At 68.5% G+C, this 22224-nt stretch overlaps 6 protein-coding genes across 6 annotated transcripts in view; 2 read left to right on the top strand and 4 right to left on the bottom strand.

Annotated features, from left to right (window-relative positions):
* Positions 1-525, bottom strand: part of CHLNCDRAFT_145465 (hypothetical protein) — a gene marked incomplete at both ends in the record, with an annotated part of 1580 nt that extends 1055 nt beyond the window's left edge. The window contains one exon of the mRNA XM_005847911.1: positions 451-525. Within this exon, the coding sequence (XP_005847973.1) occupies positions 451-525 (75 nt within the window). The remainder of the gene's footprint in view (positions 1-450) is intronic.
* Positions 526-3955: 3430 nt separating this feature from the next.
* CHLNCDRAFT_52122 (hypothetical protein) lies at positions 3956-5281 on the bottom strand (the record flags this gene model as incomplete). Its single annotated transcript, XM_005847910.1, has 3 exons — positions 3956-4417; positions 4714-4817; positions 5194-5281. 3 exons carry the CDS (start codon positions 5279-5281, stop codon positions 3956-3958), a joined length of 654 nt encoding a protein of 217 aa, XP_005847972.1.
* Positions 5282-5857: 576 nt separating this feature from the next.
* Positions 5858-16367, bottom strand: CHLNCDRAFT_52121 (hypothetical protein; the record flags this gene model as incomplete). The annotated part of the gene is made up of 25 exons (XM_005847909.1): positions 5858-6353; positions 6504-6841; positions 6980-6991; positions 7850-8600; positions 8786-8978; positions 9187-9826; positions 9958-10395; positions 10537-10649; positions 10809-10965; positions 11113-11179; positions 11344-11440; positions 11625-12615; positions 12817-12868; positions 13026-13101; positions 13202-13304; positions 13542-13719; positions 13874-13961; positions 14138-14272; positions 14462-14575; positions 14696-14814; positions 14964-15062; positions 15216-15392; positions 15609-15722; positions 15804-16039; positions 16221-16367. The coding sequence occupies 25 exons, from the start codon at positions 16365-16367 to the stop codon at positions 5858-5860; spliced, it is 5931 nt and encodes a 1976-aa protein (XP_005847971.1).
* An 840-nt stretch (positions 16368-17207) lies between these two features.
* Positions 17208-18026, top strand: CHLNCDRAFT_13079 (hypothetical protein; the record flags this gene model as incomplete). The annotated part of the gene is made up of 3 exons (XM_005848069.1): positions 17208-17361; positions 17545-17640; positions 17881-18026. Coding segments are annotated over 3 exons (396 nt in total), but the record flags the coding sequence as incomplete, so codon positions are not given.
* A 1006-nt stretch (positions 18027-19032) lies between these two features.
* On the top strand, positions 19033-20334 carry CHLNCDRAFT_22745 (hypothetical protein; the record flags this gene model as incomplete). The annotated part of the gene is made up of 5 exons (XM_005848068.1): positions 19033-19176; positions 19294-19378; positions 19514-19582; positions 19783-19896; positions 20105-20334. Coding segments are annotated over 5 exons (642 nt in total), but the record flags the coding sequence as incomplete, so codon positions are not given.
* A 943-nt stretch (positions 20335-21277) lies between these two features.
* Positions 21278-22224, bottom strand: part of CHLNCDRAFT_52119 (hypothetical protein) — a gene marked incomplete at both ends in the record, with an annotated part of 4215 nt that continues 3268 nt past the window's right edge. Inside the window, one exon of the mRNA XM_005847908.1 lies at positions 21278-21908. Coding sequence (XP_005847970.1) covers positions 21278-21908 — 631 coding nt within the window. The remainder of the gene's footprint in view (positions 21909-22224) is intronic.

The following is a 22224-nucleotide window of genomic DNA, read 5'->3' as shown; positions in this document are numbered from 1 at the left end:
CGCCGCCGCCGGCAATGCCGTCACCAGTAGAGGCCGCAGGCTGGTGCGCAGGGCGATGACGGCTTGGGCTGGAGGGGGGCGCCGCAGGGGGGGCGCCGGCGGAGAAGCGAATGGGCGAGCTGTCTGCAGCCAGGGGATCAACAGAGAAATGAGCCTTGAAAACTGAACTGAGTTCAGTGGGCAGGCACGAGTGTGCATTCAGCCAAAGAGGGAACACAAGCACTGCAGCCTGTGGACAGGCCTTGCCTGAGAAACGCTGCGAGCGCCCGCCCATCCCGTTGCTCCCGTGGCGCCCGTAGGTCCCGTTGGAAGCCCCCCGGCCCACACTAGCATCGCCCCTCCCTGCAGCACAGTGGTTGTGAGCGTGGGAGGGAGACAGAGAGGAGAGGAGAGAGAGGAGCGAGAGCGGCGAGGCGCTGGCGTTCGCTCGCCTGGACGATGGAGCGAGACCAGGTTGAGGTCGGCCCCAGTGCAGCGGCAGCTAGAGTGCCTGGCGGTGGCGTAGGTGGTCGAGAGGGCCGCCATCTCCACGCGCCGCCACCAAAACCTGTGCTTTGGCCTTGTCTGTCTGGCTCCACAATACGACTGGGCTGAGGAAGGCCGGTGCCCTTCTGAGAACCAACCTACAGTGTACAACAGTGTACCTCCTCAGCGCGCGGCACGCCTCCCACCGTCCTCATGGATCATGCATGGATTGGTGCAGCTCCAATTTGGATTTAAGCTGGAATGGGCATGCCACAAGGTCACCCAACTGAACGCATGTGAGCGGCATCTTTACACACGGGCTGCATACCTATCGCTTTGCAGCCCTTGCAAAGCCTCGTGGACACCAGCTACCTGAAGGCCGGATGTCAGCCACGGCGGGCAGGGGTTTGGGGCACGGTACGCTGCGGCCAAAGGCCGCCGCACGCCGCACGACCCACTGTTTGGCCTTGGTGGTGTGGCTACAGGCCTGAGGCTGGCCCCGCATTCAATGGCAGTAAGGCCATTGCTGTGATGCTGCCTCATCTCTTGCCTACCTGCACTGACCTGGAGTCGAGCATGGCAGTTTACTGGCCAGGGCGCTGAGGAGCCACCCGTTGGCAGGGCCTCACCCACCCCTCTTTGCCTGCTTGGCGCAGAGCTGTCGCAGCGCCCGGCGTTTGGGCCCTGGTGAGCTGCTGGCGCGCCTGGGCACCTCGGCGACGGCGCCAGCACCCACACCGGTGGCCACCCCTCTGTGCCTCTGCCGTCGGGCCTCCTGCAGCACATCATCTGCCTCTCCTGGACCGGCATGGAGCTGGGTCTGACTGTGAGTGCTGTGGGGGCGGTCAGCGGCTTTGGCTGGCCAGCACAGCAGCCTCGCGGCACTGCAGCAGGCGCCGCCTCTCCGCCGACGGCGGCAGCTTCAGAGCTTCCAGCTTCAGCCAGCTGCGTCGCATCATCCTTTCTGGGACTCTCCTCTCCCCTGCCCCCTGCCCCGGCTCGCACCACCCCCATCACCCGTGCCTGCGCCCCGCAGCTGCTGCGAGGAAACTTGAGGGCGCGGCGCCCCGCCTGCTTCCGCACCCTAGGCAGCCAGCTGGACCCGCCTGCACTGGCTCTCACCCGCAAAGCCTGGGCTATGCATGCTTCCCCAAGCGCAACAACCCAGGTGCGGCGGCAGCGTGCAGGGGCAGCAGCGGAGGGAGGAAGGCGTAGGGCATGCATCCAGACAGAGGAGGTGGCCCCTGCTGGCGCCACGTCCTGCCACCAACCGGGGCATGGGCTGGCTGGCCACCCACCTGCTCCCGCTTCCTCCCTCGCCACCTCCTCCCAACACCCCTTCATGGCGCAGGCCACCCAGCGCGCCGCCACAGCGTGCGGGCCAGCTGCCTGGAGAAGCTGCGCCATCGCAATGGGCGGCGGGACGTCAGCCTGGCGCGCAGGTGCATCGTGGGCCCTCCATTCCGGGGCAGGCGAAGCAGGCGCAGCAGGCGGCGGCGGCGGCGCCGGAGCAGTGGGTGCCTTGCGAGACATCTGCCTGCCTTGAGGCGGCAATGGATGGAGGCAGCAGCGGGCGAGGGCAGCGCCGCCAGCGCGCGACCGAGACCGCAGCCACAGGCCGCGGCGGCGGGCAGGTGGGATGCTGGGGCTGGGGCTGAGGCAGTTTGGCGGCGGGGGAGCCAAGCAGGGCCCTGTGCTCCTCACGGGCCAGGTGCTCCTCACGGCACCACCACCAAGCAGGGCCGTGCCCAGAGGGCAGGCTGGAACCGTCGGCCATCGATCTTCATGACAGTGGCAGCTGGAGCGCCCTAGCCACCAATCTAGAGATCCGCAGCAACAGTGCAGCCAGCAGCCCCGCGGAGCAGCCCTGCTCACCGCCTGAGTGCCAGCTGGGCGCCAGCGCAGCGTGCCGCAGGTCTGGCGGCAGCGGTGGCGGCGGCGCAGCGGCGCCCGCCTCGCTGCAGCAGCAGGGCAGCGGCGCAGCGCAGCACTCGCCTGCCACCGCCTCGGGCGCCGCTTTAAAGCGTGCAGGCCGCGCTCCTCGCCTGGCGCCAGGTCAGCAGGTGGCAGCCCAGCAGCGCCTGCGTGCCCACCAACAGCCTTCCCCCCCACCAGCTGCGGGACACCCTCCTGCCGCAGCTCCCGCCTCGCGCCCAGCCTGCGTGCCAGCAGCGGTGCCAGTCAAGGTGCCACTGATGGTGCCAGTCAAGGCAGGCTGATAGCGAGGGCTCTGGTGGCTTGGCTGCCCTTCTCTGCTTGCCGCCGAGGTGCAGAGCTGATGCCAGGCAGTTGGCCCAGCCTGGCTGCGTCGCTGTCGACGGCCCTGTGTTGAAGCACCTTGGCTGGTTGTGCCTCCGGGGGGGCTGCGTGGCACGTCTGGCTTTTGGTTGCTTGCTGCAAGCAGACCTGTCCGCAGCAGCGACCACCCAACCATGCCTGCCTTGCTCCCTTCCCCTGCTGAATTGAAGGCTGGGCACCGTGGACTGGCGCATGGCGGCGGCCCTGGATGCAGGCACAGCACCGGGCAGCGCGGGGGGCAGCAACCTGGCAGTTAAGGCACAGCCCGGCTACCTGGCGGCTGCCTAGCTCCTGGGCATGCTCTGCTTGGGATTCAAGACGCTGCAAGCAGCCAAATAGTGCCAGCAGACTGGCAGGCAGGCAGTCAGGCAAAGAGTGGGGCAAGTGTCCTAGGAGGCAGCAGTGGGCTGGCTGGCTGTGTGGTGTCACTTCTAGTGCCTTTAGTGCGCTTGCTGTGCGTTTTGCCGGCACCACACTGCCACCCGTTGGGCAATGCTGGCCGTGAGCGAGCCAACAAGCTCCCCGGTGCCCATTCCAGTGCAGCTGTGTGTTGCATTGTTCTGCCAACACAATTGTGACCAGCGGTCATCATCCCAGGCCCTCTCGCCCTAGGACGCCTGTTACTGAATACCTGTGCTAGGTAGGCCAGCACAGGATTGTAATGCAGCCGCAAGATGTGGGATGCCCCGCCCCGGTTTCAGCGCCTCTGCTACACCCGCTGTGCGACAGCTGGCGAGGCGCCGTCGCTCCTCGCCTGCCCTCCCTGAAACAAACAGCAACCACAGCTACTGCTGCTTGTGTCTGCGCTGCTGGAACCTGTGGATGGAACACACCGGGCACTGAATGCTGATGGCAGGGGAAGACCCGTCGGACGCCATGCATCGCTAGCGCCAACCAGCAGCTGAGGGGCTGGGATACCAGCTGCTGCCAGCCCGGAATGACGTGCAGGCCTCTGTTTGTTGCAGGCAGGAAACAGTTACAGAATCGCACGAGAAGTGTTGGTATGAGCTTATAGGAGCAGAAAGGTAAGAGGTGTAAAACAGTCAATAGAACGCGAGGAGTGGTGGTACAAGCTTATAGGACCAGCAAGGTGAGAGGTGTACAAGCAGTCAAAAGAATCAGGCATTGTGATGATGGTATGGCAAAGACGTGTTCGCTCAAGTTGCACAAAGTCTAGGCGGAAGGGTGCGAGCTAGCGCCTAGTGTAGAAGGCATATATGACACCCCCGACGGCCGCGCAGCCAACCACGGCCTTGGCATTGCTCACCAGCTGCACCGTGCTGCTGAGCTCCTGTCGGAGGCCCTTTATCCCCTCGTCAAGCTGGCTCATCCTGCAGTCAAGCTGGCTCATGCCCTGGTCCATCTTGGTGTCGAGCTGGGTCATCCTGCTGTCGAGCTTGTCCAGCTTGCAGTCAAGCTGGACATACTGCATCTTGAGCGCGCACAGCTCAGTGGTGACGCTGTCCTTCAGCGTGCTGTGCTTGTCGTTGCCATCTGAAAAGGCTCGGAAGAAGTACCCGGCGCCGGCTGGCACCGCGGCGCACACCCCGGTGCCCAGCGTGTAGTACACCTGGGACGCCTCCAAGTCGGGAAACTTCTGGCTCATCACCTCCCAAATCTTCGGTTTCTTGGGCATGGCTGGGGGCAGGGAGCTCTGCAGGCGGCAAGCAGGCCGGGTCAATGCTGGGTGCCAGCGAGCTGGGTGCCAGCGCGGGTTGGGGCATGGCAGGGCTGCTGGCTGTCCCACCGGCTGAGCAGCACACATGCGCACATACAGCAGCAGCTGACGTGACCCCACCCCATGCACCAGGCAAGGCGGGCGCACTGTGTGCAGGTGAAATGGCTCGGCGCAGCAGCCGTCCGGAGGGCCGTAAACAGCAGAGCATGCGACAGGCGGCAGGTGGGTGCTGCGAAGCATGCTTGCCTGCTGGCCACGCCCATCGCCTTCACCATCGCCTTCCTCGCCGCCGCCAGCGTCGCCAGCACCGCCGCCGCCGGCAATGCCGTCACCAGTAGAGGCCGCAGGCTGGTGCGCAGGGCGATGACGGCTTGGGCTGGAGGGGGGCGCCGCAGGGGGGGCGCCGGCGGAGAAGCGAATGGGCGAGCTGTCTGCAGCCAGGGGATCAACAGAGAAATGAGCCTTGAAAACTGAACTGAGTTCAGTGGGCAGGCACGAGTGTGCATTCAGCCAAAGAGGGAACACAAGCACTGCAGCCTGTGGACAGGCCTTGCCTGAGAAACGCTGCGAGCGCCCGCCCATTCCGTTGCTCCCGTGGCGCCCGTAGGTCCCGTTGGAAGCCCCCCGGCCCACGCTAGCATCGCCCCTCCCTGCAGCACAGTGGTTGTGAGCGTGGGAGGGAGACAAAGAGGAGAGGAGAGAGAGGAGAGAGGAGCGAGAGCGGCGAGGCGCTGGCGTTCGCTCGCCTGGACGATGGAGCGCGACCAGGTTGAGGTCGGCCCCAGTGCAGCGGCAGCTAGAGTGCCTGGCGGTGGCGTAGGTGGTCGAGAGGGCCGCCATCTCCACGCGCCGCCACCACAACCTGTGCTTTGGCCTTGTCTGTCTGGCTCCACAATACGACTGTGCTGGCTGAGGCCCTGAGGGCGGTGCCTCCTGCAGAAGAAGAGGAAGAGTGTACAGCTGTGCCGCCCGCCAGGTGCCCGCCAAGCGGCAAAACGCGGAGGGCGGGAGGCGCTCTCCGCCACCCCAAATGCAGTAATGGTTGAATTACAGAGCACTCGTTGGTCAAGTGAGGATGGTTATTCCTTAATACCTGCAGAGCAAGATATGAACCACCCAGCACGGGATGCGGTGATGATGGTGTGCTGCGCCGGCGGACGGTGTGGCTAGCAACGTCGGCCCGCCGACCTAAACGCCGAAAGAAGAAAGAAAGAAGCAGAAGTGCACCGAGGAAAAAAAGCATGTGCCTGAAAGAGGTGCCTGAAAGCATGTGCCTGATAAAGGGAAAAACACATTATTTCGAAAAACAAAAGGTGCGGAGACTTGAGGGATGGAGGAGGACGGGCGATGATGCAGCTTGGGAGGGAGACATTAAAAACCAGGGCAGTGTGCAAAAATCTTCGAACACACACAAGGTTACAGGGGTGCGTTGATGACGGCGCCAAGGTGGCTGCCGGACGCCGTAAGCACCAGGGACAAGTCCCACAAAATGGCGAGCCACAGGGCCCAAACCAGCGCAGCCAGTCCCCCCTTGGGGGCGCTCTTGCTGATTCTGGAGTACAGCTGGGCCAGGAGCCCCTGCTCTGAGGGCAGGCCCAGCTCCTGCCGCTGCCGCTGGTGCTCCTCAAACAGTCTGCTCTCCCAGCACGCCTGCACCGCCACCGGCGCCGCAAAGCCACACGCCAGCTGCATGAATGCGACCAGCGCGCTGCACTCTGCTGTGCCGTGCGCGGCAGCCGCGCCGCACTTTGCGCCCGCGGGGTCCAGCGCCGACCGGAGCAGGCTGAGCAGCTGGAAGAGGTGGTGCGTCAGGCGGCGCATGGCCGCGTGGGACAGCGTGGGCGAGGCGCACACGTAGGCGCTGTAGGAGACGTTGTGCAGGATGACAGCCAGCTGAATGGGGGCCGCCCAGCTGCAGGCAGGCGGCGGGCACGCACGCCAGGCCGGTCCATGCCCTGGATGGCGATGCCGCCGCTGCTGCTCAACAGCCGGGCCCACGGCTGCATGGCGCCGCAGCCAGCCACTTGCAGCATGCGCCATGCTCTGCCGCCAGCCCGCCCACCTGATGCGGAGGACCTTGAACCACAGCAGGAGCGCCGTGGGCACGCCGGTGCACAGCAGAAACAGGGTCCCGTTGTATGCCGCACCCAGGGAAACCAGCGGGCTGGAGCCCAGCCCATCCACAAACTGCCTGGACATCACCCACGCCGCTCCAAACCCAAACCCCGCCAGCCGCACCGCGCCGGCAAGCGGCTCGCGCCAGCGGGCGTGGCTGCCGCCGTCAGGCCTGTCGCGGCAGCTGTGGCACCAGGCCAGGCTGGCAAGAGCCGCCACCACCTGGCCCACAATGTAGGCAGACGCCCCAGGGGAGAGGTACGTCCTCAAACGAAACAGGGCAGCCTGTGGCACGCAAGGGGAGCAGGGGATGGATGTGAGATGGGAGCGAAGCTGCAGGCAGGCAGCAACCATGGCCCCTGGCCAGCGCAGGGAACAGGGTGGCGGCAACAAGGGCGGGTACCCGGCGCAGGGCACACTCACGATGCCATACACCTGCAGGCGCGCCACGAAGGACGGGGTGGCAATGCTCAGGGCAGGAGGCTCCAGACAGCGAAATCAAAGCAAGAACGCGCTCAGCGCTGCTGCGGCCGCCGCTGCAAGGCGGCGGGCGACCAGTATTTAAGGTGCAGGCTACGCACAACGAAAACCCAATCCAGGCGTCCGAAGAGAAACGTGGCGGTGAGGTTGAAGCGCACGCGGAAGTCGTCCCGCGGGCCGCCTTGCAGCGACATGGTGGGAAGCGCCCCGGGCTGGGCTGGGCTGGGCCGGGCTGGGCCCGTGCGGCAGCGCCGCACGCCGGCGGCCGCAGGCACCGGGCAACCGCTGCCGCCACGGCGCCTTCGCCTTTGGGGCTACGGGCCACCGGCAAATTGTGCTCAGAAGAGGACACAAGTGCTCTAGTACTAGCACCAACTCTAGGTCTGGCGCGGGATGCGCTAGGGTGGCGGAGGCCCCAACGCGGTGGCTCTTTCACAGAGCGGGACGCTAGAACGGAAGAGGGGCTCAGTGCGCAGCGGTTAGCCGCTGAGCGGTCACACTGAGTAGTCGTGCCCTCTCTCTGGCACTTAAACGCCCTCGAACATTCACACGATCTATGAATGGGGCTTGTTACGGCCTACTGTAGGCGTACGACGCGTGCGCTGTGACCGCCTCTAAACTGGGTGGCGGTAGCCGCTACCGCGGCGGGGGGTTGTGTGGTGGTGGTGGGGGGACTTGTGTACGAGCAGGCAGCCATTTACAGGCGTTAACTCTTCCACAGACACAGACCGGCATCCTAAGCAGCCGATGCCGCGCTCAGCTGCCCCCGCCCTCCTCAAACGCCGCCAAGCACCGCGCCGCCAGCTCCTCGACCCGCTGCTCCTGCCCCGCTGTCATCCAGCCTGCTGCCCCCTCCATGCCCTGCAAGAAGTCCATCTCGGCCACCACCCAGCCACAGGCCGCGGCCGCCGCCGCACTCAGCCGCCCCACCGCCTCCTGCAGCACCTGCCAGGCGGTGCCGCCCAGCGCTGCGGGCGGTGGCGGCAGCCGCTGGCGCATCGCGGGCGCCAGCAGCCAGCACAGCTGGCGGCGCAGCCGATGCGCTGCCGCCACAACCTGCCGCTGCTGCCGCTGCTGTGCAGCAGCCGCAGACGCATCCGGCTGCTGACCTCGCTCCTGCTGCTCAGGCGCTGGCGGGTGTGGCGGCATGGCAGCACTCGGCTCTGCCGGACCAGGCCCATCTTCCTGCCGCTCGGAACACTCTGCCCTGCTGGCATCGCCCACCGCGACTTCACCAGTACCTGCGTCCTGCTGCTGCCCCTCCGCCTGCTGCTCCTCCCGTTCCTCGGGCTGCTGCCCAGCATCGGCTGCAGCGCCCTCCTGCTCAGCCTCAATCCTCTGCAGCTCCCGCTCCTGCTGCTCCTCGGCCGCCTGCTGCCGCCGCTGCGCCTCCACCTCTGCCTGCTGCCGCCGCTGCAGCGTGCGCACGTGCGCCGCGGCCGCGGCCAGCAGCCGCACATTGCTCTCCTCCCCCAGCTGCAGCTGCTGGCGCAGCCAGAAGCAGGCGGCATCCACCTTGTCCTGCACGGCGCAGGCCGCCGTCACCGCCGCGGCCGCCTGCTCGCTGCAGCCCAGCAGGCGCAGCGCGGGACGGAGCGCAGACGTGCGGCGTCGGTGAGGCAGCGGCGGCCCGGGCAGAGGGCAGGGCGGCATCAACAGAAAGAGGGAGGGCATCCCGCCGGCAGGGGGAAATGCGGCTGAGAGGCCGCTCCCGCCGCCGCCTCCACCACAGCCTGCCTCAGCCCCCACCTGTAATAGTCGGGTGATGGCGGCCGCCCGCCCCGTCGCTGCTCCTGCCGCGCCCGCTGCCGCTCCTCCGCTGCCGCCGCCAGCACGTGGGCGGCGGCGGCGGCGGCGGCGCCCTGCAGCTCATCCACGCCGTCGTACCCGCCCTGCTGGCACCGCTGGGCGATCTCGGAAAAGGCGGGCGGGGCGGCCGCGCCTGCAGGCAAGGGGGGGGGGGCGGGGACGGGAGTGGCAGGCGCAGGGGCACAGGGCAGCACGCCGCTTCACTCGACCGGCAGCAGACCAGCAGCAGGGGGATGTTTCCTGAGCGGAAACGTGCAGGAAGAAGAGACGCCTCCACTCCACGCACGAGCAGCGCCTTAGGGTTGTTACTTGTGCCCCCCGGCGCAGCAGAGCCCCCCCACCTGAGCGCCGCCGCGCGCCGCCGCCGGCGCCCGCCGCCCAGCGATCCAGCGCCGCCACCCGCTGCGCACGCAGCGAGGCGGCCAGCCGCTGCTGGAAGGCCAGCAGCCGGCCAAACAAGCGGAGGCCCTGCTCGAGCTCCGCTGTGTTGCACTGAGCAGCCTGGGGCTCCGCCGCACCACCCTGCGCCTGCTCCTGCCGCCGAGGCGAGCCTGGCAGCTGCGGCTGCGGCTCCTGCTGCGGTCCAGCGCCGGTGGTGGGAGCCGGGGCACCTGCTGCGCCTGCTGCGCCTGCCTCGGCGCATGCGTCGGGTGCAGCGGCATCGGCCGACAGCCGCCGGTGCAGCAGCGCCGCGGCGTGGGCGGCCACGGCAGCGGCCGCCTGCTCCGCCGCCGCTTCAGCGGCCCGCTGCCAGGCGGCCGGTCGCGGCGGCTGCATGCGCACGATGCTGGGGGCTGCCACTGCGTCGGCATCTGCTGGGGCCTCTCCGCCCAGCCCCAGCAGGGCCAGCAGCCGCTGCTCCTTCCCCTCCTGCTGCCGCTGCTGGCCGTCTGCTGGCAGGGCCGGGCCAGCAAAGAACTGGGCCAGGTTGGCTGGCGTGCCCTCCGCCGCCGTGTGGCAGGTGGCCAGAACAATGACAGGCTGCAGGCAAGAGGGGAGTGGGGCTGGGGGCAACACATTGTGTGGGATGCCGGCTGCGGCAGCAGGCAGCAGGCGAGCGCCTGGCCGGGAGAGGCAGCGGCACGGGCGGCGCCGGCTGTGCCGCAACCTACCTGGCTGGCCGGCACCTGGCGCATGAGGGAATCAAACACTCTCCAGGCCTGGGACAGGCATGTCACTTCCACCTCTGCACAGCCAGACCCCTCATCGCCGCCGCCGCCGCCCTCGCCGCCCCACTCCCCACGCAGCAGCTCCCTCGCCGCCGCCGCCTGCGCCGCCGCCGCCTGCTGCTGCTGCTGGTCGGGAGACGTGCGGATGGGCGGTAGGCCGGAGGGAGGCGCCGCGGCGGCGGCGGCGGCAGCGGGCGGGCGCGGCGGCCGCGGCGCCGTGCCCGGCTCTGCCGTGCTGGTGTGCCGCTGCCGCTCCTGCGCGGTGGGACCACCCTCCTCCGCGCCGGCGTCGGCGGCGCGGGCAGCGACGCCGGCCCTTGCTTGCTTCTGTGTGGCAGAGCGCAGGGAGCGCGCCACAGCCGGCGTGTTGGCCACCCGTTCCTCCAGAGGCAGCAAGCCGCTGCACACATAGCGGGATGTGGCACACAGCGTGGCATCACGGCGCAACCAGATTCTAAATCAAAGAAATGGAGGCAGGCAGGGACCCCCTTTCTCCTCGTGTGTGGCCCCCCATGCATTGACTTGGGAGGTCGCCCCGAGCGCCAACACAGCTGCCCTGCCCGGGGCGCGCCTGAAGGGCGAGGGCGCCACCAGGAAGCCGCGGTGGCCGGGGGAGGCGCCCAGGGGAGAGGTGACTGCAAGGCAAGGGAAGGCGGGCGGGGCGGGTGGAAAATGTCGGTTGGTTGCAGGCCCAGGGCCCTGCCGGCGGAACATTCCCTGCACCGGCGCATGCCCCGCCCATGCAGCCGGAAAGGGCGCCAATGCCCTGCAGGCCGGAACGATCCGGCGCCAACCTTTGGTGCTAAAGCTGGGGGACAGCAGGCCTGCGTGCCGCGCCGACGCCGGCTCCTGCCCGTCGCCGCCCTCGGGCCCCTGCCGCCCCTGGCTGGCGTCGCCCGGAAGGCGGCTGTACCAGCCCGCCTGCTGCAGGTCCTCTGGGGGCACCCGCGCCTGCAGGCATGGCAGGGGGAGGAGCAGGAGAAGGATGCAAGTAGAGGTGAGGAGGCGGCTGAACCAGCAAGCACACACATTGCCAGCAAGCACGCGTGCCACAGCAGGCAACTATGATAAATCGATGAGCAAGGGGGTGGGACCTACCTTGGACAGGGCCCAGGCCTCAAGGCGGGGCAGGTAGAAGACGCAGGGTGTGTGGGGGCTGGCACGCCTGCAAGAAAGGGCAAGCATGGCGCGCCGTGTCAGGCGCCGATGGGCCAAGGAAGCGATGCGCGCACCTCGCCCCGCACCAGACATCACGTGGCCACAGGCTGCACGCTTGGAAGCGCGCAAGGGGCGGCATGGTGGCGCCTGAGGAAAGAAAGCGCGCCCCACCTGAGCGCCTCACCGACCAGCGCCACGCAGCCGGCGGCGGCATCCTCGCCGCCCTCTACCACCAGGCTGGGCAGGCTGAGGCAGTGCACGGGGCAGCCTGCAGCGGCAGCGGAGCTCGGGAAGGGCTGCTTGGCTAGCAGCGCCGGCAGCCCTGCCACGCAAAAGCCATGCTACGCTCCTGCTGAGCGGTGCAGCCAGTGCCATTCGGCCCCGGGAAGAAAGAAACAAGTCATAAGCAGAACCACGCAAGCAACCGTCAACAGAGGGGAAACGCCGCTCACCATCCAGCAGCTTCAGCAGCGCCCCCGACGCCACCTCCTGCCCCTGCTCCCCCTCTCCCCACAGCAGCAGGCGGCAGGGGGTGTAGCTGCGCCCCAGGCGCTCCATCTGCCGCCGCTCGTCGCCGGCGCCATCCCCTGCCGGGGCTGGTGCGCCAGCGGGTGGCAGCGCCTCGCGGGGGACGGCGCTGGGGCTGCCAGGTGGCGCCAGCAGCGCGCCGTGCTGGAGCAGCACGGCTGCCAGCTCCGCCTCCCGCTGCTGCCACTGCTCCTCCTCCTGCTGCTGCTGCGCTGCCGCATCTGACAGCGCACCATGCTCCGGCTTGCCAGCAGCACCTGCGCCACCTGCCGCTGGCGCCGCCGCCGCACGTGCCGCGGCGGCGGCTGGCGGCGGCAGCGGCAAATCTGCCGCATCCAGAGCTGCCAGCAGCTGCGCCAGCGGCCGCGCCAGCAGCAGCAGCGCGTGCTGCCGCAGCGGCGCCGCCGCCTCTGCCGCAAGGGCGGCCATGCCGGCCCGGCGGGAGCAGGGCGGCGGTGCCCCTGCCAGCGCCTCCCGCCAGTCGCAGGCCTGCACCTCAATACCATCCAGCAGCTGCTGCCGCCGCCGCTGCTCCTCCTCATCCGCCTGCTGCTGCTCCTGCGGCTGCTGCTGCTGGCCGCTGGCCTGGTCCTGCTGCCCTCCAGCAGCCGCTTTCTGCTGCTGCTGCTGCTGCTGCTGCTGCTGCTGCTGGGGAGGGGCAGGCAGGGCATCCGCCGGCCCCGCGCCTGCGTCCCGGGCCTCCCGCTCCGCCCGCTCCAGCAGCAGCGGCGAGCTGCGCCGCACCGCGGCCATCACCGCAGCCGTGCAGAGGGCCTGCAGGTCTGCGCCCGCAAAGCCCTCGGCCCGCGACGCCACCTGCCGCAGCAGCTGCTCCGCCGGCGGCCGCGCCCAGCGCCGGGTGTGCACCCGCAGGATGGCCAGCCGCTGCTCGGGGGTGGGCAGCCCAAAGTAGACCTGCGGCCGGCAGGCGGTGGGGGGCAAGAGGGGCAGCAACAGGGCGCCGGCGTGGCTCAGCTGGCTGCAGCTCTGTATTAATCATATACATGCATGTATATATATATGTAGATAGATAAAATACATTGGAGAAGCAGCAAGGCAGCAGGCGCAGGCGGCCGGCTGAGCTGGCGTCAGGCAGCGGGGCAGAGCTGGGCGCACCTCCCTGTCGAACCGCCCGGGCCGCCGCAGGGCGGGGTCGATTGCCTCGGGTCTGCACACACAGCCAGGCGAGGAGGTGCCGCAGTTGGCCCCTTCCGAACAGCCACTGGGGATGCTGCTGGCAGCCAGGGATCCTGCCCAGCCCGATTGGCCGCCTCCCCGCACTCGGCCTTCCTCCGCTGCACCCCCACAGGCCCTGCGCTGCCCACCTGTTGGTGGCGCCGATGACAATCACGCTGCCGCGGTCCGTCACGCCATCCATCAGCGACAGCAGCGTGGACACCACTGCGGTGGGCGGGGAGGCGGGGAGGCACATGCACGCTCGGAAGGTGGCATATGGACAAGGGTGGCGACCAGCGGCAGTGCAGAGCACACACGCGCGTACCTGAGGCATAAATCTGGTCCGAGCCGCCGGCCCGGGCGGCGCGGGCAGGCACCAGAGCATCGAGCTCATCCAAAAAGATGATGGCGGGGGCGCGGCGGGAGGCCTGCACTTGCGTAGGGGTGGCGCCCCGCCGGGGCAGCGGGCAAGAGGCGAGTATGCATGATGAACAAGGCAGCAGGCGGTTGGTGGGAGCGGCCGCTGGCCCGGCCTGCCGACGCCGCCAGCCGGTCCCAGCACATCATGTCGCACCAACTCGGTGACGCCGCCGGCACCGGTCGCCCAGCACAGCGCGACCACAGCGCGACCGCAGCACGACCACAGCGCGCACAGCGCGTCGCACCTCCTCGAACAGCAGGCGCAGCGTGCGCTCCGCCTCTCCGTGGAACTTGCCCAGGCAGTCGGCGCCCTTGCGGGCGAAGAAGGTGACGGGGGTGGGGGAGTGCTTGGCGCAGGCGCCCGCCAGCGCGCGCGCGACCAGCGTCTTGCCCGTGCCCGGCACGCCGTGGAACAGAATGCCACTGCGGGCAGGAGCCGGGCAGGCACGCGCGCGCCAGGCCTCAGCCTTCAGCCACAACACAGGCATAAGCAAGGGCACAGGCGCCGCAGCAGCTGCTGCAGCCGGAACGAGAGAGGGTTGGAGGCGGGAGCAGGAGGCGCGCGATGGTGCCTCACCGCGGCGGCCTCAGCCCCATGCTCTCAAACAGCGAGGGGTACTGCATGGGCAGCAGTACCATCTCACGCAGCTGCCGCACCACCTCGTCTGCAGCGGGGGTGGGGCCCGGGCGGGATGGGTCGAGGCAAGGCAAGCCATGCGCGCGTTTGCAAGGGGGGCAAGGCGGAGGAGCATACACAAAAAGCGGCAGCGCAGTAGGCAGTAGCGCCCCTAGGCAGGCAGGCAGCACAGGCGATGCTGGAAAGGGAGCGGCGGGTGCGCACCCAGCCCCGCCACGCTGCTGAAGTCGGTGGTCGCGATGCTGCCCACCACCGCCGTCTCGACCGTAGGCTGCTGCTGCTGCTGCTGCTGCCCCGAGGCGCGCGGGTGGCGCTGGACGCCTTCCAGCATGCCCATGCCTGCACTCGCACATCGCCGGTAAGGAAGGCGTGCAGGCAATGGCGAGCGCATTCATGCAAAAAAAGGACAAGCGCAGGGGCTTTGCATGGCGCCGCACCTTTCCCCGCGTCGCCTTTCCCGCCGCAAAGCAGCTGAGAGATGCACACAGCCTTAAAACCACAGCCACCGCCACAGCCCCATGCCCTCACCTCCCGCGCCCGGCTCCTTGGACTTGTGGGCAGCCGCCCCAGGCAGCGGCGACTTGAGAAAGACATGCTGCACGGCGGTGCCGTCGCCCACGAGCGTGATGGGGTTGAGCTTGGCTGCACGGCAGGCGGCGGGAGCAGGCCGTGGCGCTGGCGTCAAGGGCGCGCCGCTGGCGGGGCGATGCAGGGGGGGCTGCATGCCGCACAGGCTCTGCCAGGGCAGGCCGGCAGGCGCACCCACGCCCACGTGGGGTCGGCCCCAGGCCCCCGCACTACTACCTGTGTCGCGCGCCAGGCGGCGAGACTCCTTCTTCTGAAAGTGTTCATCATCATCCGAAGACTCTGCCGCCCTGCGCCTGCACCCATAAAACAGACATTACAACCAGTGTTACCACGCCTGATGGCTCCGCGGCAGGCACAGCTGCTGCTCGGCCCAGCACTGTAAGCAGCCAGGCGAGGCGCGGCAGCTCAGAGCTCAGCCCAAGCACCCAGGGCAGCCTCTCACCGCTGGCGCTCCATGTCGCGGCGGGCGCGCTTCAGGACGGCCCGCGCCCGCACGATGTGCTCCCGTGCCGCCTCCTGCCGCCGCCCCCGCTTGCGGCCCCTGCACGCCAGCAGCAGCAGCTCAACGGGGGCACACCGAAAGCAGCCGCAGAACGCTCGTGCGACCCGGCTTGCTGGTGACAAGCCCTGCACTGCGACGCTTGAGCAGCAAACACGGCCCAGGCAGGTGCAGCAGCATCAAGCCTGCACTCACGCCAGGACCGGCAGCTCGGTGGGTGGCGACATGAGGTCATCAGCTTCCCCCTGGCCGCCCCCGCCGGGCGTCTGCCCCGGCTCGCCGCTGCTGGCACGGCCGCCGATCCCCGGCGGCCCCAGCCTGTCGGCTGCAGCCTCCGCGGGGGCCTGGCGGTAGGGCGTGAAGGGCGTCCGCCTACAGCAGCGGCGCCGGATGAAAACAACTGGTGCTCGGGACCTGCCGGCCACAGGCGGCCAGCTTGCCGGGACGCACACATGGCTTTCAACACGCTGCCAAGCCCTCACTCCTTGCCACTCGACGTGCAAACCACGGAAGAAAAAGCTGCTGCTGCTGCTGCTGCAAAAACACACATGCTGTGCCCCCCACACACACCACCACCCACCCACCTACCTGCACTGCTGTTGGCTCTCTTCCCGGAACAGGCGTGCGTGGGCAGGGCAGGCTATCTGAAACTGGTCGCAGTAGTAGGTGCAGGCGGCATCCTTGGCGCAGGCCACATGGTAGCTGCGGCAGGGGAGCAGGGCAGGGGAAGGGAGGGGGGGTGTCGGAGGCCTCGTTGTTGCGTTTGCCTCTGGAAAGCAACACCTGGAAAGCCAACCGAACGCGCATGCCGCAGCATCATGCTGCACCAGTATGTCTTGAAAGGCTGCAGCGCGGGAGCAGCAGGCAGGAAGCATGCGGATGGCTTGCCTGCAGTTGCAGCTGGGCACGCGGCAGCCCACGGTGGCGCCGCGCCGCCCGCAGTGGGCGCACTTCATCAGCCGCCCGCGCTTGATGGCGGCCAGCACATTCCGCAGCGTGCCGTTGTCTGTTTCAAACACCTGTTTAGGGCGGAAAAGGGGGAGTGGGGGGTTACAGGCAACAGGAGCAGGGTGGGCGAGCAATTTCATTGTCCAGGGAACAGCACACGGCGAAGGAAACTGACGGTGCTCCCTGCCGCAGCCACAAACAACACAGGCGGGCAGGCCCTGTGCCCTCCCTGCCAGCACCCACGTCCCCCACCTCTGAGCTCCACAGCGCGCACAGGCGGTGCGCATAGAGGTCGTCCGCCGCGCTGTTCTTGCTGTCGCGTATGGGGCCGAGGAGCGGGCCCAGGTTGGTGGCGGCGGCGGCTGGCTGGGCGCAGAAGGCGCAGCTGCGGTGGAACATCGCCGTCCTGCGGGCTCCCTTTCGCTAGTCTTGTGATCGAGCGGCGTCAGGCGGCCACAGGCCCCGCCTGTCACCACATTGTTGCGGCAGGGCAGCGGGTGGGCCCTGGGCGCGGCTAGGGTGCGCACTCAATGCAGAGAGGCTGTGGACCGCTTCCCCACGCCGCGTGCTTGAATCTCCATTGGCCAACTCGGACGCCGTCCGAGTTGGCCTTCCACGAGTGCTTCTTTTCGTTTGTTCCGCTGGCTCCCGCCCATCTACAGCTGCCGGGTTGCTGCTTGACGAGGAAGCAGCGCAATCACCGTCTTGCATCTCGCCCGCAGAGTGCCATCAGCAGCAGCCATGGCCGACGACGAGCAGCAGTATGAGGGCGACCTGCAGGCGGACCTGGAGGTGGAGGGTGGAGGTGCAGTGGACATGGATGGAGATGCGGCTGCGGTGCGAGTGGTGGCCCCTGAGGCTGCTGGGCGGGGCGGGGAGGGACGTTGGACCTCGCCGCAGAGCTCGCTGCGCGGACAGTGGCTGCAGGGCGCACCTCAGTCGCACCTGGCGCGCGGGCGGTGACGGAGGGCGGCGGCGGACGTGTCTCGTGTGCGTCCGCCGCCGGGCTCAGCACAAGCAATGCTTGCATGCTGAGACGAAAAAAAGAAAATAAAACTAACAACAGCAGCGAAAAGAGTGGGATGCTGCAGAAGAAAAGAAAAACAAAGCCTCAAGAAGCCCGTCAAGGGACGGAGCCGGCTCCAAAAAAACAAAAAAGCACTCTGGTGGCCCACTAGCGCTGCCTGGCTGACTGCCATCCCCTGCGCCGCATGCTCTCATGCGCGCCTGCAGGAGCAGGAGCTGGAGGCGATGAAGGCGCGGCTGGCAGACATGGAGAAGGAGGCTGCCAAGCTCAAAGAGATGCAGGACAAGGCACAGAAGGAGGCCGGCATAGCACCCGGTGGCCCCTCTGTCGACGCGGCAGCCAAGGAGGAGGCGGACAGCAGATCAGGTGGGCGGCAGCAGGCAGCCCGCGAGGCGCGGCGCAGCGGGGGGCAGGCAGGGCGTCGAGGACGCAGGCCTGCCGGGCTGCCACCGCGCCGCTCCACGCCACGCCACGCACCCTGCCGCGCCTGGCGCCTTGACCCACACCGCCGCCGCCGCTGCCTTCTCTGCCGCCCCGCCCCGCCTGCAGTGTACGTCGGCAACGTGGACTACAGCTGCACCCCCGAGGAGCTCCAGATGCACTTCCAGTCCTGCGGCACCGTCAACCGCGTCACCATCCTCACCGGTGGGTGGGCCAGCGGCCGGGTGGGGCGGCGGCCTGGCGAGGCCTAGGCCCGGGGGATGAGCGGGGAAGGGAACGCAGGGGCAGGGGCGCCAGGATGGCCAGCCCAGGCACTTGGGTGGCCCGCTATGCCCCCACCGCTGCGGTTTGATTTTATGGACGCCACCTGCCTGCCCTGGCACCGCTTCGCTCGTTCTGCCCACCGCCAACCGCCAACCGCCAACTGCCCACCGCCAACCGCAGACAAGATGGGTAACCCCAAGGGCTTTGCCTACATCGAGTTTCTGGAGGCGGACGCGGTCACCAATGCCTGCCTGCTGGACGGCTCCGAGCTGCGCAACCGCGCCATCAAGGTGTCCCCCAAGCGCACCAACGTGCCGGGCATGAAGGCGGGGCGCGGCGGTGGGCGCGGCGGGCGCGGCCGCGGCCGCGGCGGCTTCTACGGCGGCTACGGCATGATGCCCATGATGCCGCCCTTCATGTTTGGGTACGGCTACCCGCCGTACGGCGGCGGCGGCCGGGGGCGCGGCCGCGGCCGCGGCGGCTACCAGCCCTACTGAGCCGCTCGCCGGGCCGGCGCCCGAGGCCGGCCAGCGGCGCGCGTGGCGCGTCGTTGCGTTCTTTGCTCCCTCCCCTGTGTGCTGTTCGTTTTTGGATGCTCCGTTTCCTGCCTCCAGCCGGCGTTCTGTGCTGCTTGTAACGTGACCAATTGACGTCTCCCTGGGCAGTCGTCGAGGACGGCGGCGCCGCCACGCTGCGCCCGCTGCGGTCTAAAAGACCACACTCCCGCTGCAACCAACAGCGCCATCGTTCCTTCGCAATTCAGCCATTTCTTCAGCCAGCTCTCTTGGCGCACACTGGCTCCGCCATCGCAGTGTGCTTGTCGAACCATTTCCGGGCCATTCGTCGAGAGGCGGAGCCGCCTGACGCCCCATAGAATGGTTGTTTTTGCCTAATAGAGAGCTCGGCGTGCGTCCAAGGCGCCCTCCTGCCGTTCCACCATCCGCCCGCGCCACGCCCGCTGCCCCTGCCGGACCGCCGCCCTGCCTGGCCCGGCACGGCAATGGACCGCGGCAGCAGGTTCAAGCTTGGCGCCTTCCTCGGCAGGAGTGCATCTGGAGAGGTGTTTGAGGGCGTGGACACCGCGACAGGTGGGTGGTGATGCATGGCCGGCGTTGGGAGCGCGGTTCCAGCTGTTGTCGCTCCGCTTTTGTGCCTACTTTGCCTCCCTGCTAAATATGACAGAGTTTCTGCCGTGGAAACACCCTGAAAACGCCTAAGAAACTCTGTCAAATATAGCAGGGCCTGCCTCCCACCCTCCACCCTGCAGGCCAGAGGCTGGCCATCAAGGCCGTGGACTGCCGCCGCTTCCGCAGCATCGAGGAGGTGGAGGCGGTGCAGGAGGAGATTGCGCTGCTGGGCAGCCTGCAGCACAGGCACATTGTGCGCCTGGTGGACGTGCAGCTCACCGACAGCCACATCCAGCTGGCCATGGAGCACGCGGGCGGCGGCACGCTGCAGCAGCTCCTGCGCTCCAAGGTGTGTGGCTGGCGGGCTGGCTGGCTGGCTCCCGCAGAGGGGCACCCACCCCTTACATACTCAAACGGAAAAGTGGACGCAGCAAGCAAGGACTGCACCATGCACGTTGTGCAGGAGGGCGGCGCGCTGACCGAGCCCGAGGCGCTCCGCATCTTCCTCCAAATCTTCCGGGCAGTCGAGTACTGCCACCGCCGCTGCGTGGGTGGGCACGCGGAGCTCGCGCAGGCTGCGCCGCCTTTGCCATGTCCGTCAGCCGGGCCAGACATTCGCCGCGGCGCCGCCGGCTGCTGCGCCCGGCCCCTCCTCCTCAGCCAGACCGCCCCTCCCTGCCCCGCAGTGCACCGCGACCTGAAGCCGGAAAACATCTTGCTGGATGCGAGGGGTGAAGTAAAGGTTGCTGACTTTGGTGGGTGGGGCAAGCGTGGGCGGCGCTGCGGCTGGGCTAGGGTGTGCGCCCGCTCGGCTCCCTCTAACCTCGGCTCCCAGCGGGACTCCCATGCTCATTGTCCTCCAGCGCACAGGGCCAGCAGTTGGCCTCTATGGCTGTGCCGGCCCTGATCTGGCCACGCTTTGTGCTGCCGCCGCCGCCGCCTGCCTGGCACGCAGGGGTGGCCAGCATCCTCACGCCCTTTGACGGCGGCGTCAGCACGCTTGCTGGCACCCCAGAGTTCATGGCTCCTGACCTGCTGCTCTCTACCAGCTGTGATGGCGCCAAGGCGGGTGAGCCGGGGAGTGGTGTGCGATGGTGGGATGCCGTGGCGGTGGCGAGGAGGCCAGCAGCGAGTGGCACGGCGGCCTGCCGCCGCCTCACAAGGGCATGGCTGCTCCGCCCTGGCCCGGGGCCCTGCGGGCCAGCAGCTGTGCCTCGCCTGCCCTCACCCGCTTGCTGTGGCATGCTGCTGAGCGGTGGCACTTGCCACCCCTGCAGATCTGTGGAGCCTGGGTGTGATGTTGTATGAGTCGCTGGCAGGGCGGGTGCCCTTCAGCGGGGCCACCCTGCCCGCCATCCTGCGCGCCGCAGCCAGAAACAAGTATGCGCCGCTGCCGGCGGGGGTCAGCGGGGAGTGCCGGGACCTGGTGGCGGCGCTGCTGCGGCCAGACCCCGCCAGGCGCATCACTCTGGAGCGGGGGCTGCAGCACCCCTGGCTGCGCCAGGGGCCGGGGTGCAGCAGGCAGCTGTCGCCGGTGCCGTCGGCGGAGGCGGCTGGGGTGGCAGGGAGCCGGGCGGGCAGTGTTGTGGTGCAGAGCCGCCCAGGCAGTGCTGCTCGCGGTAGCAGCCAGGGAGGAGCTGGGCGGCTGCAGAGCCAGGACAGCACAGCTTGCCAGCAGCGCTCCTCGCTGTCGCTGCTGCTGCCTGTCGCCGAGGAGGACGGCTCGCTTGCAGCCCTGGCCCTGGCAGGCAGCGGCAGCGGCAGCGGCGAGCGGGACGCGCCGCCGGCGGGTGCGCGTGGCGGCCGCCCCCGCAGCCCCGCCGCCGTGCCCGGCAAGAGCAGCGCTGGCGTGCCGCGGCGGACCTCCTCCAACAAGCCCGCAGGGGCGGACCCGAGCTCGCCGGCAAGGTGTGGGTTGGTGCAAGGGCGCTGCGGAGGTGCTTGGATGTGTACATCTGTGCCTGGAAGCGACCTTCTCCCCTGCCATTGCCCCGCAGGGTGCCCAGGTCCCTCTCCGCCCACACTAGCTCCAGCTCCATCTGGGCGGCGGCGACGGCGGTGTGTGCGGCAGAGGCGGCCGCCGCGCGCAGGGCCAGCCTGTCGCGCCCCGGCAGCCGCGGCCGGGCCTGATGGCAGCATGGAATGCAATGCAGCAGCCATCTGCGGCTGGCGACCAGAGGTGCCTGCTGATCTCCCGACTTGGAATCTTCTTATTTGGACCTGGCGGACCACCCTCAACCGCAGCTGCTGCCCCTCCTAGGCATCGAGCGGTGGTTGCAAGAACCGGCGGCAAGCAGTACCAGTCTGCGAAGTAGCAGTCTGAGAATGAGGAACAGAATCAAACAGCAGCAGGACGAGCGAGAGAAAATGGTGGCTGGTTTTGTCCCAAAACGGGACCCATGATGCAAGACTTGTGGCGGCTTCGGGGAAAGGGAAAACGTGCCAGGGGGTCAAGAAAACTCGATGTAATCTTCTGGGCCTTGAGAATCATCGGCTGCACCGTCTGCTGCGCCACCGCCGCTCACCGCCATCTCATCCGCCGCAGCGCCGCCCGCCAGCAGGCCGCCGTCGGCGCCAGCAGTCGCGCCGGGCAGCAGCAGCTGCCCTTCCTCCGCCTCACTACACCCCTCGTCCCCGTTGGCCGCCGCCTCCTCCTCGTCGCTGCCGCTGCTGTACTCTGCCTGCTGCTGCTGCTCCTCCTCCTGCTCCTCCTCCTCCTCCTCCTCCTCCTCTGCTTCCTCCTCCTCCTCGGCGACAGCAGCATCCGGCCCCACCAGCAGCCCCTCCTCCTCCTCTTCCTCCTCCTCCGAAAGCTCCACATCAATCGCATCGCCCGCCACCGACGCCAGCAGGGCATCCACATCAACCTCCCCGCCCAGCGCTCCCGACAAGAGCGCCGCAGCCTCCCCCTCCGCCCCCTCGCCCTCGCCCTCGCCGGCCGTGCGGCCCCACTGCGCCGGCCGCGGCGGCGGGTAGGCGGGGGGCGCGGGCAGCTCCAGGGGCGTGCCGGCAGCCCATCCCAACAGGAAGTTGTTGCGGCAGAAGAAGCGGAAGGCCTGAAGAAGGTAGCTGTGGTCCTGCCTGCGGGGCACAGCACAGGCAGCAGAGCAGGAGTGGCGGCCAGGCGGGCACCAGCCTTTGGGCAGCAGGAGCGGCAGCCGGCGCCGGAGCAGCGGGTCGGGGGCGACCGGGGGACCGCTGGCAGCGCAGGCTGGCCGGCCTCCTGGCGCGCACACACGCACACACACTCCCTCCCTCCCTCCACGCGCACACACACTCCCTCTCTCCACATACTCGCGATTTTCTATACACCCACACACTCCCTCCCACACACACACACACCTGATCTCATTTGACAGCAGCTTCTGCAGCAGCGTAGGCGGCGGCGGGCGCCCGG

This window comes from Chlorella variabilis, assembly GCF_000147415.1.
Source record: "Chlorella variabilis unplaced genomic scaffold CHLNCscaffold_9, whole genome shotgun sequence".
Taxonomy (NCBI): domain Eukaryota; kingdom Viridiplantae; phylum Chlorophyta; class Trebouxiophyceae; order Chlorellales; family Chlorellaceae; genus Chlorella; species Chlorella variabilis.
This window is presented reverse-complemented; position numbering and strand designations above follow the sequence as displayed.